General features: G+C 43.2%; 1 protein-coding gene across 3 annotated transcripts in view; it reads right to left on the reverse strand.

The window, feature by feature from the left end:
- The window catches only part of MPPED2 (metallophosphoesterase domain containing 2), a 176,247-nt gene extending 161,906 nt beyond the window's left edge, over positions 1-14,341 (reverse strand). The window contains exons 1-2 of one of the 3 annotated variants that reach the window (XM_063093911.1): positions 13,988-14,341; positions 8,223-8,471 (exon numbers count right to left, since the gene is read on the reverse strand). In XM_063093911.1, coding sequence (XP_062949981.1) covers positions 8,223-8,350 — 128 coding nt within the window. In that variant the 5' untranslated portion in view covers positions 8,351-8,471; positions 13,988-14,341. Of the gene's footprint in view, positions 1-8,222; positions 8,472-12,097; positions 12,166-12,402; positions 12,485-13,987 lie in introns of those variants that run through there. The other 2 variants (XM_063093913.1, XM_063093912.1) reach the window with 2 other exon arrangements.
- Between the last annotated feature and the right edge of the window lie 940 nt (positions 14,342-15,281).

Raw genomic sequence — 15,281 nt, forward strand, 5'->3', positions numbered from 1 at the left:
GAAGAATTTCAATAACAGTCTAACTCTCACTTAGAATTTTAAAGCTCAGTAATATCAAGTGCTAAAAATTTATCTGTTTGCTTTATTAAATGGTGATGTTAGTTTTCTTTTACTTTTTTTTTTTTCTTAACTGGTTTCAATAGTTTTAATATTTAATACAAACCTGCACAAAAATTTAAACCACTAGAGGAGCTTATATTCTTGATTTGTACTAAGGAAGAAAAAAATGAAAAACCTACAAAAATGCATTTTCTTATTTGCATATATTTTACCCTTCTACTGGGACTGAAATTGAAGAAAAAAAATCTTCAAAGCAGAATAGAACAAAAATATGCAGACCCAGATACTGTAAGGGCCAATAAATCCAGCAGAGTTTCCTCTTTGCAGTTAGAGTTTCCACATAAAGCCTCCAAGTGTACTTTTTATATTAAAGGAAAAAAAAAAAAAAGCAGGCTAACATGGTGGTCTGCAAAAGTGTGGCAGTTTTGTTCAGAAAAATTTTGAAATACTAGCCCAACCCTGTCAGGATAGCTACTGAAACACCTAGTTTCCAACATGCTATGAAAGTCTAAGAGAGAAAAATCATGGGAAGGAGAGAACTAAGGAAATACTGAAAAGGAAGAAAAACAAGCTGATGAATAGATCTTCCAAGACTCAGTATGCTTTTTCAAAACACTTCAGAACTACCTAGAGGCTGCTATAGAAGACATGGCAGATTGAGTGCCATTGGCTTTGTTTTTACATCTTAAAATCTTCTCTTCATAAGCTCTAAAATTTCAGAATTAAAACTGGGTATGTCTCAAATACAGACTACCTATTGCATTACTTTCTGTTTAGTTTGCCTTGCCATTTGTATAATTTTACCAAAACATCTCCATGGAAGTTTTCTAAAAACTGTATTTAAAGCAAGAGATAGATTCAATCCATAAGGAAAAGTGGTGATCTGACAGCTTCCCCGTTTCAGGATAGGTCTATCCATTGACTATGGCCACACTTTCTCTATTCCTTTATCTCTATAAATATAGGTAACTATTTCAGAATTCAAAATCCCCGTATAACATAGTAGATAAGATCTGTTTTATCTGTCAAAATTCTTTACCCTCCCAGAGAGTCAAGTAGCCAAGAAACAAAAAAACAAAACTACCCAGTTATGCAACATACAGCTAGGGTTCTAAGAACAAATCCATATGGACCAAAAAAATTTTTTAAAAAAACCAACCTAATTTTAGGTTGCCTTTAAATGCTCAAATGCAAACAAAGAAATGTACAGAATAGGGAAAAAGTCAGCTGTAAAATGAAGTCCAACTGTCACGGACCACAAGACGGGTACCCTCGGGGAGTGTACAGGAAAAAGAACTTATTTTTAAAAAGAAATGAGAGAGGAAAAGGAAAATACCCTGTGTTTATACATGAGTACAAACTAAAAGGGCCATTCAGCATCTCCAAGACGAATTTCAGATTGAAAACATTAAAAAAAATTATGGCCATGCTAATGTGCAGGCCAGTGATAAATTCGTAATGAGAATGTGAAAGTAGCTTACCAAGAGAGAAGTGTATATTTAGAATTGTTTTCAAACAGCTAATGCAGCCCAGCTCTGTAGCAAAGGATAAATTTCTGCCTTGTTAGTAAAGTACCTTTTTGCAGAGCCCCAGACCTTCATTCCTTCACTGATATTACTCTTCCCCTCTGTGAGTGATGGGTCATTTCTCTCTTCCACCACCACATCCTCATGATGTCTCTCTATTATATTCTTTCCCTATGGAATATCACTAATGATGTGGAATTTCTGTCCTCCATTTTAAATAGACAAAAGAAAAGGTAAGAGATAAGAGAAATCCTAGACTATCAGAATGGGAAGAGATGATGATGCTAACAGCCATCAACTCTAATAACAGCTTAGAAATCTGAAATTCAGAGTGGCTCAACTTGCTAAAGATCATAGGGCTAATGAAGGACCGCAACAGGACTAGAATCCAGGTTCCCTGAAATACTGTCAAGTAATCCAACACAGCAAGCTATCCATTTCTCACTCTGTATGTCCTCTTGGCTTCCAAAAATGAATTTGAAGATACTTCTTAAAACATTTCCCTTCAGTTATAAGACCATGAAGCAGGCAGCAACCTTATTGTTTTCATCTTCCCACACAGGAGCAAGTTGAATTATATTGAACCAATAAACAGCCTTTGGCCTATTCCTTGATTGTAACATAAAATACAGGAAGGTGCTACCTAAGGAAGCAAAGCCCAAAGAAGGCAGAAGATTTACATCAGAACTAGCCCTTAATGCACATTTTGCAGACAAAGCAGAAGGACTTGGAGACATATTACATTTTTATCATCATTTTAAAAAATGTTTTCATCATAAAAGTATTACATACATAGTTATAAAAATAATTCAAATTATAAAAAAGTATAAAAAATAAAAAGTGAGAGGTCCTTACCCAACATTCCCTCCACCAAATTCATTCCCAAATTTATTCCCTAAATAATCATCAGTAACGTTGGTATTTATCCTTCCACACACTTTTATTTGTTCTTTTAACCAAATGACACCTCATTGTAACTTTGATTTTGTGCCTAAAGATACCTACTACAGAATTGAAACAAACATTTACTTCCTACCACATTCTTAAACTGGATAAGAAGGAAACCACCTCGGATTGGATAAACAAACAAAATCCTCTAAGAATTTGGCATGGAATAACCCCCTCCCCCAAGATACCCAAAAGCTACAGATCACTTTTGATTAGCAATGCCCAAGCAATACTGACAGATGCTACACAACGCAACAATAGAACAGTTAAACCAGTTGGACTTCTCAGGTTTTATAAAGCCAAGCAGTTCAGAAAGGAAAATGTTACCACATCTAGCTCCCCAGCTAATACACAAAATCATAAATATTACCACAGCATCTATTTATCACGGCATTGCATCTCATATGCATCATCACATTTAATGCTCACAACCATTTTAAGGGGTCGTTAAACCCATTTTACAGATAAAAAGACTTGAGGTTCAGTAATTTTTCCATCATCACCCAGCTAAGCCAGTAACTGGCAGGATCAGCATTTGTATACATATCTCTTTGATTTCAGACCATATTCTCAGCTACTATGTGTATACTGTCCTCTTTCCCCAGCCCAAGCTGTGCCCTTTGCACTCGATATTGGTTAATTATAGTTAATTCTTGATGCTTCTGTTTTAACCAGAGATATGGGTGGGGAGCCTAAGACATTGACCAGGATACAGGGGCCTAGGTCTGGCCCAAGCAGAGGAAGGTCTCTGTGATTCCACAGAGAACAACCAGGCAGCACTAGGCTCACAATATCCCTTCCCTCGTTGGGACTGCCAATTCCAGAGAGTAACTGGAGGTGGGTAAGACACTCTGAGTTTGTTTATGATCTTGACAGGCACTAAATCAGGACACCAGCCAACCCTGACAACCAAAAATCCCACCTAGAAAAGTTTCCTTGGTGCTCTGCTGGCAACAACTCCTTGAAAAAGACAGGAGAAAACCGATCAATGACTTTCTTATTTACGCCTTTATTACACGGCACTGATTTTCAAAATGAATTGAGACAGTTTAGAATAAAAACCAAGAATCAATAAAACAATCACTAATGATAACAGGTAACATTTATTGAGTACAGACATGTACTAAGTGCTTCTCTAAGAACTTTACATAAAATATACTGTTTTATCCTTTTAACCTTCACAACAACCTTTTGAGATAGGCACTACTTTCATCGTATACATTTTACAGATGGAAAATGAAAACACAGAGAAGTTAAGACATTTCTCCTGGTTGATTACACAGTTAGTATGTGGTGCAACCAGATTTTAAATCTGATAATCTGATTCCACTGGTGATGTCAACCTCTAAGTACACTGCCTCCCTAAAACAAGTGTGAAAGAATGAGTGGTAAGTAACAACCAAAGGTACAGACAAGGAAAGAGGCCAAAACTGAAAAAAAAAAAAAATGATTTGAGCTTCTCAGTAGTCAATCCATAAAGAAAAAGATGAGGAATTAACCTCAGTAGGGTAACCAACCATTGTTTGTGTGGGGCTGAGACTGAGGAGTTCCTATAACAAGGGACTTTCAATGCTAAAACTGAGATAGCTGGATACTCTTCTAATAAGGTTTTATAATATTTTATTAGGCCTAAGATCATAGAAAACATACAACATCTTTATGGTATTTTCACACTGTCAGCACCTCCTCCCACCACACTAAAAATACTAATTTCTCAACATTCTGCTTGGGGAAGATGAAGGGTGTGGATTGAATGTCCCCCAAAACTCACTGAAGCTTGATCCCCACTGTAACAGTGTAATCAGACTATGGTAATGTTGAAGGGTGGGACTTTTAAGAGGTGATAAGATGGTGACCACTAGGCCCTCATGAATGGATTAATCCATTCAGGGAGTAATGAGTTCACGGGTTAGTGGGTTGTCATGAGAGTGGCACTCGTGGCTTTATAAGGAGAGTAAGTGAGCACCTTAGAGAGGTCTTGCCATCCTCACGATGTGATTGTTATGGAACCCTGCAGAGAGTTCCCACCCAGAAAAGGTCCTCACCAGATGTGTTCCCTGGACTTTGGACTTCCCAGACTCTGAAACTGTAAGCAATAAATTCTATTTATTTATGAATTACCTAGTTTCATGTATTTTGTCATAAGCAACTGTATTAGTCAGTTTCTGTTTAGGGAGGACATTAATTCAATCCACTATAGTGACAGAAAATGGACTAATACAAAGGGGCTGTGAAAAAATGGAGCCCTTAATTGCTGGGTTTCAATCATCACATTAGTATGTTCGAGAGTTTCTGTAAAAGGGGCACACAAATTCTAAGTTAAATTTTGCTTTGCCAACTCCAGCTGTGCTTTAATTTTCTTTCCCAAGTTCACATGGGATTGCTTTCTTTAAAAAAAAAAAAAAAAAAAAATCTTCCCTACATCAAAAGCAGAGATTCAAGCCAGTGATTCTTAGAAAGCATGGCGGCAGTCTTATCAGACTCACAGATGAAAACTAAACCAAGACTTCTTACAGCAGGCTGAAACATCAGCTCTGAAATTAGCGATGAGCTTCATGAAGATGGGGATGGGGTCTTACTTATCTTTATTCCCTCCACAGCAACACCTTGCAAATAAATGATGTCTTAATTGTGATCTTAATCTTAGTAAGTCAGAGCTAAAAAGATCCTTAACTATCATTTGATACAAATGAATAAACTGATGAATAAACTGAGGCCTGGAGAAGGGACATAAATTGCCCAGGGCTAGTCACAAAGCTGGGCTGAAAGTAACTTAACTAAATGGGAAGTGAATATTCCTTAAAGGGAAAAAACCCCAACCACCACCACTAGGTTGTCGGAAAGAAAACAAGGGATCCTTGAAGTGACCTGGGTTTCAACACCAATCCAGGTGATCTGTCATAGGTCTTCACAGACCTCAGGTTTAAGTGAAAAAGGGAAGCAAATGTTTTAAGAATCCCATGCAAAATCGATGCACCATACACATGGAAAAGACAAAATGTCTTTACAAAGAGGAGCAAAGCTCTGCGATGACATGTTGAAAATTTCAGAAAAACTGAAGACATTTTAGACTAAATATATGGTAGATATTGTCCAGCCAATTTAAGTTTCTGTTTAGACTAATGGCAATGTTTTTTATAATGTAACAGAAATGTAACATGATTGCATTCAGCCAGGATACCCGAACACCTAAGTACAGGACAGTCCCCGTGCTAGGTCATCAGGCTCGTAAAACAGCAGCACAGTCTCTAGTAATCCTGACAATATGAAAATTCATGCAACATTCAAGATGTCCAGGCGCAACAGAGAAATTCCAGTTTCTAATCAAATCGATCAGTCAATCAATCATTCAGTATTGCTGCACATCTGTTACCTTCTCAGAAGCACAGTCTCTGCTTTAAGAAGTAAACGATGTAGATGAGAGGATAAGACATAGACAGGTGGTTCAAATAGATATGGACTGATTGATACATAGATATATAAATGAAAAATAATAACAGAGGTGGTATGAAGTAAATGCCTGGTAACCGGGGGGTGCCGGGGAGGGCACAATCATTCTGGATTGGGAAGGAAGAGGTAGAAGAGGCTTCATATAAATGGAGCAGCCTAAACTAGCTTTGAGGCACTTGAGGTGCAAGAGCATAAATGGGTCACAGCTGTGAGAAACAGTGACGGCAACGGCACCGAGATGGAACCACCCAAGGTATGCACAGGTCAGTGAGCCCAGGGTGTGGCTGAAGTAGAGGGCTCAGGTAGGAAGCCCACCTTGGTGATAAAAATGAAAAGCATGCTGGAGCCAGCCTGTGGGAGAACCAAGGCTCTCCAAGGTGGGGTCTTATAAGAGGGCCACACGGCTATGTAGGTTGCCAGTGTGAACCTCGTTTTTTAAGCCATTTTTTTAAAAAGAGTATAATTTGCTCTTTCAAATTTTTCATGGATAGAGCTAAGCAGACCAGTTCTAAGGTTATATGATTTTTTAAAATATCTCTTTGCATCATACTTCACCAGTGGAATCTGATGGCCAAGAACAAGTGAGCAGATCTGACAACTAAGCTGAGCTTCCTCATTAGACATTTTCCAAGGAATTGGGGCAAAACATACTTTCTTTTGCCTGAGTGGAAACAGGATCCAGAAAATTCTTTGTGATTTTTTAATACAAACATCACACCAGCAAAACAAAGCTAAAGGTATCCTAAAGTATGGCTTTCACAAATTTTATAACGTATTTGAAGAAAAACAAATAAATAGAAACAAGAAGAAAAAGAAGATTTGAAAAGAACACATTTATTCAGAAAAGACATTTCAATAAAGAAAAATCTTATTTGCCTTAAAAAACTTTTCCTTAAAATCATGTTAGCAATCTTTCATAAGCATGAATATACTCTGATCTAAAGTATAACGTTCATAGAAATAGTTTAGTGCTAACCATCTGCAAGGACCTTTTTTTGTTTCTTTTTTGGGGTTTTTTTTTTTCTTTGTTCAAGCATGCGATTTCAGTAATGCTGCTTTGCAGAAATCTCATCATAGGTAATTGAGTGGCTCTCCAGAATATACTTGCAAAGCAACCTCCTAGTATTTACGTTAATATCAAGGCAGTGAAGGGAAAGACCTTTTTGTTCAGTTAATGTTTCTAAATTTGAAGGTGGTTTGTGTGTGTGTTGGTGAGAGGGGGAGTGTGTCCTACTATTTTTTTAATGCCCACTTAAAACAATTACTAAAAAAAGAGTTTGTGACTTGGACATGCCCCCAGTTCAATTCTTCTAGGAGTGGTAAAAACAGTCAACAGAGCCCTAACCTCCTTTCTATCTTGACTATACAATAGTTTTCAAAGAGGTTTAGTTCTACTGTGAAAGACTCATGTTAGACATTGGAAGAGTCTCAGAGAGAATGAGCACCAGGCCTTGAATAAACAAGGGAGATGGTGACCTTTTGCACCCTTCTGCTGAAAGCCCAGCACATCCTGTAGCAGGACCAGAAGAAAGTTGGTGTGCAACCAGGTGCTGCAAAATCCTCGCCTCTGGGTTTCTCCCACACTTTGTTCCTTAAACAGTTTAAACCTCAACATGACTTAAATACTATTAGGGAGTGAGAGAAAAGTACAATTCCTGGAACTAACTGTTCCACCATCCCTTAATCCTTTGTTCCCCATATTGTTTGAGTCCTGGAGCATGCAACACACGTTTCACCAGCAATAGGCAAGACAATGGATTTAGCAGTAGCTGGACAATTAGACCCAATTAGGCCTATTTCCCAGCTGAATGTAAAGGGGTAGTGGGGTGAGGTATGGGTGAAAAAACAGAGGAATTTTAAAGAAATATTTCATCGTGGGAGCAAGCAAAACAATGTAAAGCAAATTGAACTAAGGGTCAGGAGACTGTCAAAGTTCACTGTGTGGCATTAGGCAAATACCTTAACCTCTCTGTTCTGATCTGCTCTTATCTACAAAATGTGGATAACCTACCACCACCCCTCAGAGGCTTTGAAGATCTAATGTCAAATTGTGGTTGAAAGTGCTCTGAAAATTTTAAATGTTATACAGATGTAGGAGATTCCTCCAGAGACCCATCTGTTTTATAAACCATTCACCTTTTATTCTCTATAACAGAAGTCATTAGTGAATGCTTTTCTTTCTTACTTTACTTATATTTTCTTGATTGCTAATTTTTTAAGTTCACGATGGATACTTACATATGTACATGTGGCGGCTGGAATCTGCTCTGGTTGATATTGTAGTGCGTGAATGCCTGGGTGGGGTTTGAGCTGTACTCATCCACCGTTATGGTAACTTTGCCTTGAGAAGGAATCCCATGTGCCATCCTTCCTCCCTATAGGCATGAGCAATTCACAACTCTCCAGAGCAAAAGATGGAAGCAGGCATGGTGCGTTTCAACCAACCTCTGAATCCAAGGATCTACTCATCAATACCGCTGTGTGTTTCTGGAAGGAAAAGAGAAAAAAATAAAAAAATAAAAAATTATATATATATATATAACGAGAAAAAAGAGAAAGAGCATGTTCTAAGAGACATTAAATCTTACATCTAGACGTGAGATTAGTTCAGGGAAGATCTGAATGTTTGTTCCTTGTGGATACATCTGTTCCCAACTTTCTTTCCTGAGCGTACTTCAAAGTGGACATTACACTCTATATGACATTGCTGGATGCTAGCAAATCATCTCAATGGAGTTCAAATTAAGATTTCCTCTTTAATTATAATTATGGCACTTAACGTGAATTACGGAAGGGGCATATCCACAGTTGCCATGGTGTCTAGCTATAAATGGTTCGTGCTCAAAGTAGACAATCTTCCTCCAAACCTTCCCTGCTAATTGGAATGTTTGGTCTTTACAAAGTTGGTGTCATATAATCATTTGAAATCTCAATGCTTACAACAGCCGCATGGCACAACGACAAATGTAAATTTAACGTGCTGTGCTTATACACAGATACCTGTGTATAACTATCATACACACACATCACACGTTAATTTTTTCTTTCACAAGCAGCTCCCAAAATATATAAGTTCTCAGTGCCTGGTATACATATGCATTCCTTTCTGGCCAAGAACTTTACGGTAGGGCAAATCCTTCTTGTTAAATGTACTGTAATTTCTTTAAACACTCCAGTCACTCAGGGGAAAGCCAAACACATCCAGGCTTGGACCATCACTTTGGATGCATTCATTACCTCCCCTCTTGGAGTCCTCATGGAGCGGTAAAGAAGTGCCATCATTACATCTGCCACCTCATTCCTGGTGCTGCATAATTCTCAGTAGTTCGCTTCATTTTTTAAAAAATTTTCATTAGTTCTTATTCTTTTTATAAATGTCAATATATTATCTGCAGCACTGGGTTGAGAAATGAAGATGTCTTATTTTTATGGTAGGTGTGCAAAGAGTGAAAAAAAAAAAAACAAATCCTTGCATTGAAGCTGTTGCAATTGATCAGCGTGGAAGAGAAGAAGCGGGTGGCACACTCCTCAGGTAACCCTTGGGTAACTCATGCTCACGGTTTAAGTGCTCCACATCAGAATATGTTTGCAATGTGCGCCATTAAACTCTGGGTATCTTAGCTGCTATCTCAAATAAAAATATTTAGAATAATAAGATTAGATTTAAATTTGGCATGAAACACCTTAAATATCGAGCAAAAGGCAGATGGCCTGCCATAGGCCATTTATTTTATTATTTTACAACCCGGGGCTTGTGTAGTCCTCCATATGCTAGCTGGGCTAAGAAATTCCACAGCATTCTACTCAAATCATTGCCTTCATCATATTAGCAAAGCAAGCTAAATAACACCCACCTTGCCTACATTCCTAATGTACAACTGCACTGCCAAGAGATGAATCCCTAGTGCTCTGGCATTTTAAACAGCGTGTCACTTTGGTTCTCTTTCTTCTTCCTGACTTCATGGGAGGTGTGAGTCTTTTAAGCACCAGTTGATAGGCAACTAGGCCAGGAGGATTAACTAAATTAAAATCTTTCTCTGCTCCTCTGATGTAAGATATCTATAAGAACTGCTTACAAATCATAATGTAGCAGTTTTCATACCAAGTTTGCAGCTGTTTCCCTAATTTCCCCCACAATTATATTTTACTGTTATTTTGCATAACAGTAAAACACAACACCTGCTTCAAATTGCAGTCCTGTTCAAGTACTGTAATTCTCTTTTGAGACACAAAGTACTGAGACACTACTGAAGCGCAAAACTGCATAATTGCGTGGCACTGAAAAGTAAATACAAATGAAAACATCTTCCTGTTATAGAAATGACTGTCATTAAAAAGAATGTTAGCCATCAAAGCACAGAGGGGAAAGAAATACACATTTTCAGACTGTGAGAACTTGGTGTTTGCATAAATTAGAGAGTGGTGTAAAAATTACTTGGCAATTCTTATGTTCCTTCTTCCATCAATGTCTATTGTGTGAAATACAGAACATTAAGAAGCAAAGAAAACCAAATTCATGTCTAGACCACTGTGACCTGAGTAACGACCTCTGCGCCCAGTGCCAGAAAGACTTTAAAAACTGTTTCTGGAGTAAACTCACTAATTAAACTAAGCAAAATCTGGCCTAGAAATAAAATATACATACCTAATATTTACATATCTATACAATGATTTAGTAGCTAGCATGATACTCTACCAAGGTGATCAATACACAACCCTAAATTGTCTGCTGTATCTGAAACTCAACCTTTTGCCTTTCCTATCAGTGAACATCTACGCCTCTTTGCAACTTTGCCCCAAAAAGACAAACAGAACATCTTTTCATCAGCAAGCACAAGCTCCTGGAACTCTGAAGGGCTAAATGGTAGTTGGCACCTCATTTGAATTCATCTTTATCATGTTCCCTTTCAAATGTTTTATCGAAACAGTGCACCTGCAGCGTCTATCTTCTTTAATCTGGAGTCCTTTGAAGAAAATGTCAGAATGAAGCAGAGAGCTTCAAAACTTTCACAGCACCTTCACAGACAAGTCAAGAAAAAGCTTATTTTTAAAAATACTATGTTCACTCATATCTCAAAATGCACATATCTAAGAATATCAAATACAAACACATGGAAAAGACTGGTGTTTTGTTTTGGTTTTGGTAAACTCTCAGAGACAGGGGACAAATGCACTAAAATCATTTCCTTTAACCTGAGAAATTTGGAAAAACTTGAAACTAGACAGATATATTGCCTAAAATTATCAAGACGTTGTGTCACCTTGCTTCACATATTAAGGCAGTAAAACCTTCTAAATTACCAGATTTCGGTTCATCTCACCCTCTTCACACTCAAATTAAATTTTACACACAATATTTGAAGAGAGCAGTACTCTTTTTATAAATTTTCATTTCATACTTCAGCACACTTGCACCACAAAACAAAGGAACCTAGTCCAAAATAGCAAGAAGCCTAAAGAAAAATCTAAAAGAGACTGACACTGCCAAGCATTCATACTGGTGCTAGTTTAATTTTCTCTTTTAAAAATGTGAGCACATTTTGCATTTCCTAGACAGCAATCACGTCTTCGTGTCCCTTAAGCTGTACAACTAGCAATGTTCTTTTCCAGGAATCTAGTTGGAAAACCTTTTAAAGTCTGCTGGCAATGAAGGGATTAAAACCTGAGGAATTAAATAACTGTCTCCACCTCCTAGACACCAGAAGTCCAATTTCCCAAAAGTTTCAAAGGAACAACTCATGACCTCTCTACCCGTGGACGGCTCGGCATAGCCTATGAGAAAGGAGCCCGCGATTTCCTCATTTAAACGAGGATGCTCATTTTAATCACTTGCCCAGAGAAGATCGCCCGACCGACAGCCTGGCGGGATTTTGGAACTGGCTTGCTCCAAAGCCGCCAAATTTCGCTCTCTCCTCCCTCTGCCGCACAGATCGGGTGCTTTCTAAACTCACGTCCCTAGTCTTTTATGCCCACTTCCAGTTACTCATCCCTGTAGCCGAGAGCGATGCCCACACGCCTTCCCGGCGGCTTCTCCGCCAGGGTTTGGGGGGGATGCGGCCATAAAGTTCCACGTGCCTCTTTCCAGAGAGCGCCCTCCCTCCCACCGCACTTACACCTGAACTTGTCTCCAGCACTGCGGACACCCGGCTGCCACATTCTTTCGGGGAGGGAGGGCAAGACTTTTGTCCTGCGCCTCTGGCAACGCGTGGAGTCTATATATGGTGGGGCGAGGGGGGCGCGGAATTCTCTACTTTGGATTGGTTTGTTTGTTTTAAATCCAGAGTGGGCAGTTGGGGAGGGGGTGTTCAGCAACTACACGCACATACACACGCACACACCCTCGCCCTGCCCTCGGATCACGGCCGGCTCGTCCCGGCCACAGCTCCCCTTTTCTTCCTGGAGCACCAGCTCGCCTTACTCGCTCAGTCCCGGGTTGCCACTGCCGTCGCCTCCGCCGTTGCTGGCCCTGCTGGCTCTAGCGCTCGCGGCCCCGGGCTCCGCCGGGCGCTTATCTTTTTTCTCTCCCTCTCCCCCAGCCCCGGACTGATTGATGACCACCGCCGGCCAATGGCTCTGACACCACGCCATCCTCGGTTGGGCATCACAGCCCCACGTCTCAGACGTCAGCCTCCAGGGCGCTTGGCATCCCCGAACCCACAGAGCCGAGCCCGAGCCCCGAGCCGCCGCCGCCTCCCAGCTCTGTGCCCCGGGGCTGCCGGGATCCTTCCCGTGAGCGGCGGAGAAAGGAAAGGAGGGAGCCAGAGGGCGTTGGACGGGGGTGTGGAGACCATGGGTCTCCCCCTCCGCACCTTTTGAAATCTTTTCTTTTACTTAAAGTTTTGTTTGTTTTTTTTCCACCCTGACCTGTTTGTGTTTGTTTGCAGCATCTCATATCAATTACACATTTTTCATGACCTGCATTTGCGCTTAATTTGGGGTGTGTTGGGGGAGTGAGTGAAGGCGCTATAAATCAACCCCACGAGGGTGTCCTTCATTTATTTTTTTGCTGATGGATTCCAATCTCCTCCCGAGCTTCCAGAAAAAAAATGCCCTCTTCACCTCCTAGGCCGCAAAAAACCCCGGAATTCAAAGGCTTTACAAAGATAAGCTTGTTACATGTAAATAGCAAAGAAACTCCTGTCTCGGTCAAGAAGAAATCGGGCGGCAACGGTTACTTTTTCTCGCTTCTCGTCCCCAGCCGCCCAGCCCCGGCCCCAGCTCGGGTCTCCGGGTTGCTCTGCAGGCTGCAATCGTGGAGACCAGAGGCGGCGGCGGAGAGTGAGACTGGGGCTCGGGGACAGGGTGAGAAAAAGCCCCGCGCGAGAGCGGCGCGCGCGCGGGCAGCCCCGGGGGCGGCCGCGGGGCGCAGCCCGAGCACAAAGCTGCGCGGCGCCTTCGCCCCAGTCACCGCACCTGGCCTCGGGCTGCCGCGGGAGCCCGGGGCTCCGGCCAACACAATGCACCCGGGCCTAGGCCGGGGCGGCTCGAACACATAACCCCGGGACTTTCTAGTAAACAGAGCGCCGAGCCCTCGTCCCCACCCCCATCCCCGCCGCCGGGCTTTCGCCGCAGCCTCGGGCCGACATCCCCTCCTCCCCTGCTAAGAAATCCCGGCGGAGGAGGGGGCGGAGAGGTGGGGACCCCAGAGGTCGGGGGGCTGAGAGCTGGGGGAGGGGAGGGGAGAAGAGAAGAGGGACAAGATGGGGAGTGGGAGGAAAGACAGCTCCTGAAAAAGAATTGGTTTTCGCTCAGGGGTTGAACATAAGCCCTTCGCGGGTCCCGGATTGCCCGGTAGGCGCCCGCTCTTGCGGATGTCAGGGGCAGCGGGGCAGCCGCGGTCCGCAGCCTCCGAGCCCCTCGCACGCGCCTCTGACAAGGCACCTCTCACCCGGGCTCCGCTTTGTGTGTGCATTTTTTTTCCCTTCCTCTCGCGCTCGGCACCCGGCGCCCGGCCGCCTCCTCCCCCTCCCCCGCCCTCCGCCTCCCTTCCCGGGGCGGATTACCTTTCCCGGGCGGCGCTCCGGGTCCCGGGGATGCCTTCAGCGCCCGGCGAGCAGGCGATCCATCGCCGAGCGGCCCGTGCCGGCTGGAGGAGTGCTGGGGGCGCGCGGGGGCGGTGAGGGGCGCGGGCGGGCCAGAACCTTCGACCCCGGAGGTCCCGCCGCGGGCTGGGGCTGGGGGCCGGGGGTCGCGGCGCGAGACGGGGGCGGGGGGAGAAAGGACCGGAGCAGCCTCGATCTGGGGAGAAAGCGAGCGAGGGGGCGAGGAGAGGAGCGAGGGCGCGGCGAGCCGAAGGGAGCGCGAGCGGTGCAGTGACAGGGACTGCCACTGGGGTCAAAGGAGCACAGCTCCAGGAAGCAGGGCGGCCGAGGCGCCGCTCCGTGCGCGCTCCCCAGCGAGACCCCGCGCCCCTGCACGCCCCTCCTGCAGTCCCGGCCCACTCGGACCCCCACCGGCGCCCCGAGGCTTCGGGGTTTGGAAAGGAGGAGGGAGCCGAGGGCGAGGCCAGCAGCCTGCTGGTGCTCCCGGGTCAAGCAGGCGGCAGGAAGCTGAGCTGCAAGTTCATCATCATGAGTGTGATCAGCGTAAAAAAAATGATAGGGGACGAAGAAAGGCAGGCGGGCTGTGGAGCCCCAGGAAAATAAAGGAGTCCCCCCCCAATGGGCGTCTACTGCAAAGAGATCACCCAGGCCCCCCACCCATCGACCTGCCAGGCGCCGTCAGGAATCCTGGCACCGCTCCAGGGCGAAGAGCTCGCCGCGGGGGCAAGGGGAGCGGCTGGGGCACTTCACTCATTCCAAGGAAGGCGACCCTAGGTTCCCTCCCATCTGCTAAGCTGAGGCTTTTCCTGGGGGAGAGCTGTGCTCCCTTTCCTCAAGCCTTTCAACGCGCCAGACACACACACACATACACACGCTCACTCACCTCTTTCTGCAACGTTGTTCCTGAGAAAGAAAAGGCCAACCCAGCTGATCATTTTTTTTTCACCTCCATGAATTAAGGCAGGTTCAGGATAGGAAGGTGAGGAGAGGCAAAGACTAATTATTTCCATTTTTTGTCTTTTGGACACATTTTCCCCAAAAGATAAGCACTTAAAAAACATTTCAAAAAATCAAAGTTAGTCCAGTTTTCTCTGCTCCCTTGGGAAATGGAAGAAAAGGTTTTCGGAATTGTGTGCAAACAACGTAAGAAAAGGAAAAGTGCTGAAATGCTAGAAGACAGAAAACAAGAGAGAGAAGGCTTTTAGAAAACTTGGTTGGCAGGCTGTCTGTGAAAGATGAGGTGGCCCTGTGATGT

The sequence above is a fragment of the Cynocephalus volans genome, chromosome 4 (assembly GCF_027409185.1).
Source record: "Cynocephalus volans isolate mCynVol1 chromosome 4, mCynVol1.pri, whole genome shotgun sequence".
NCBI lineage: Eukaryota > Metazoa > Chordata > Mammalia > Dermoptera > Cynocephalidae > Cynocephalus > Cynocephalus volans.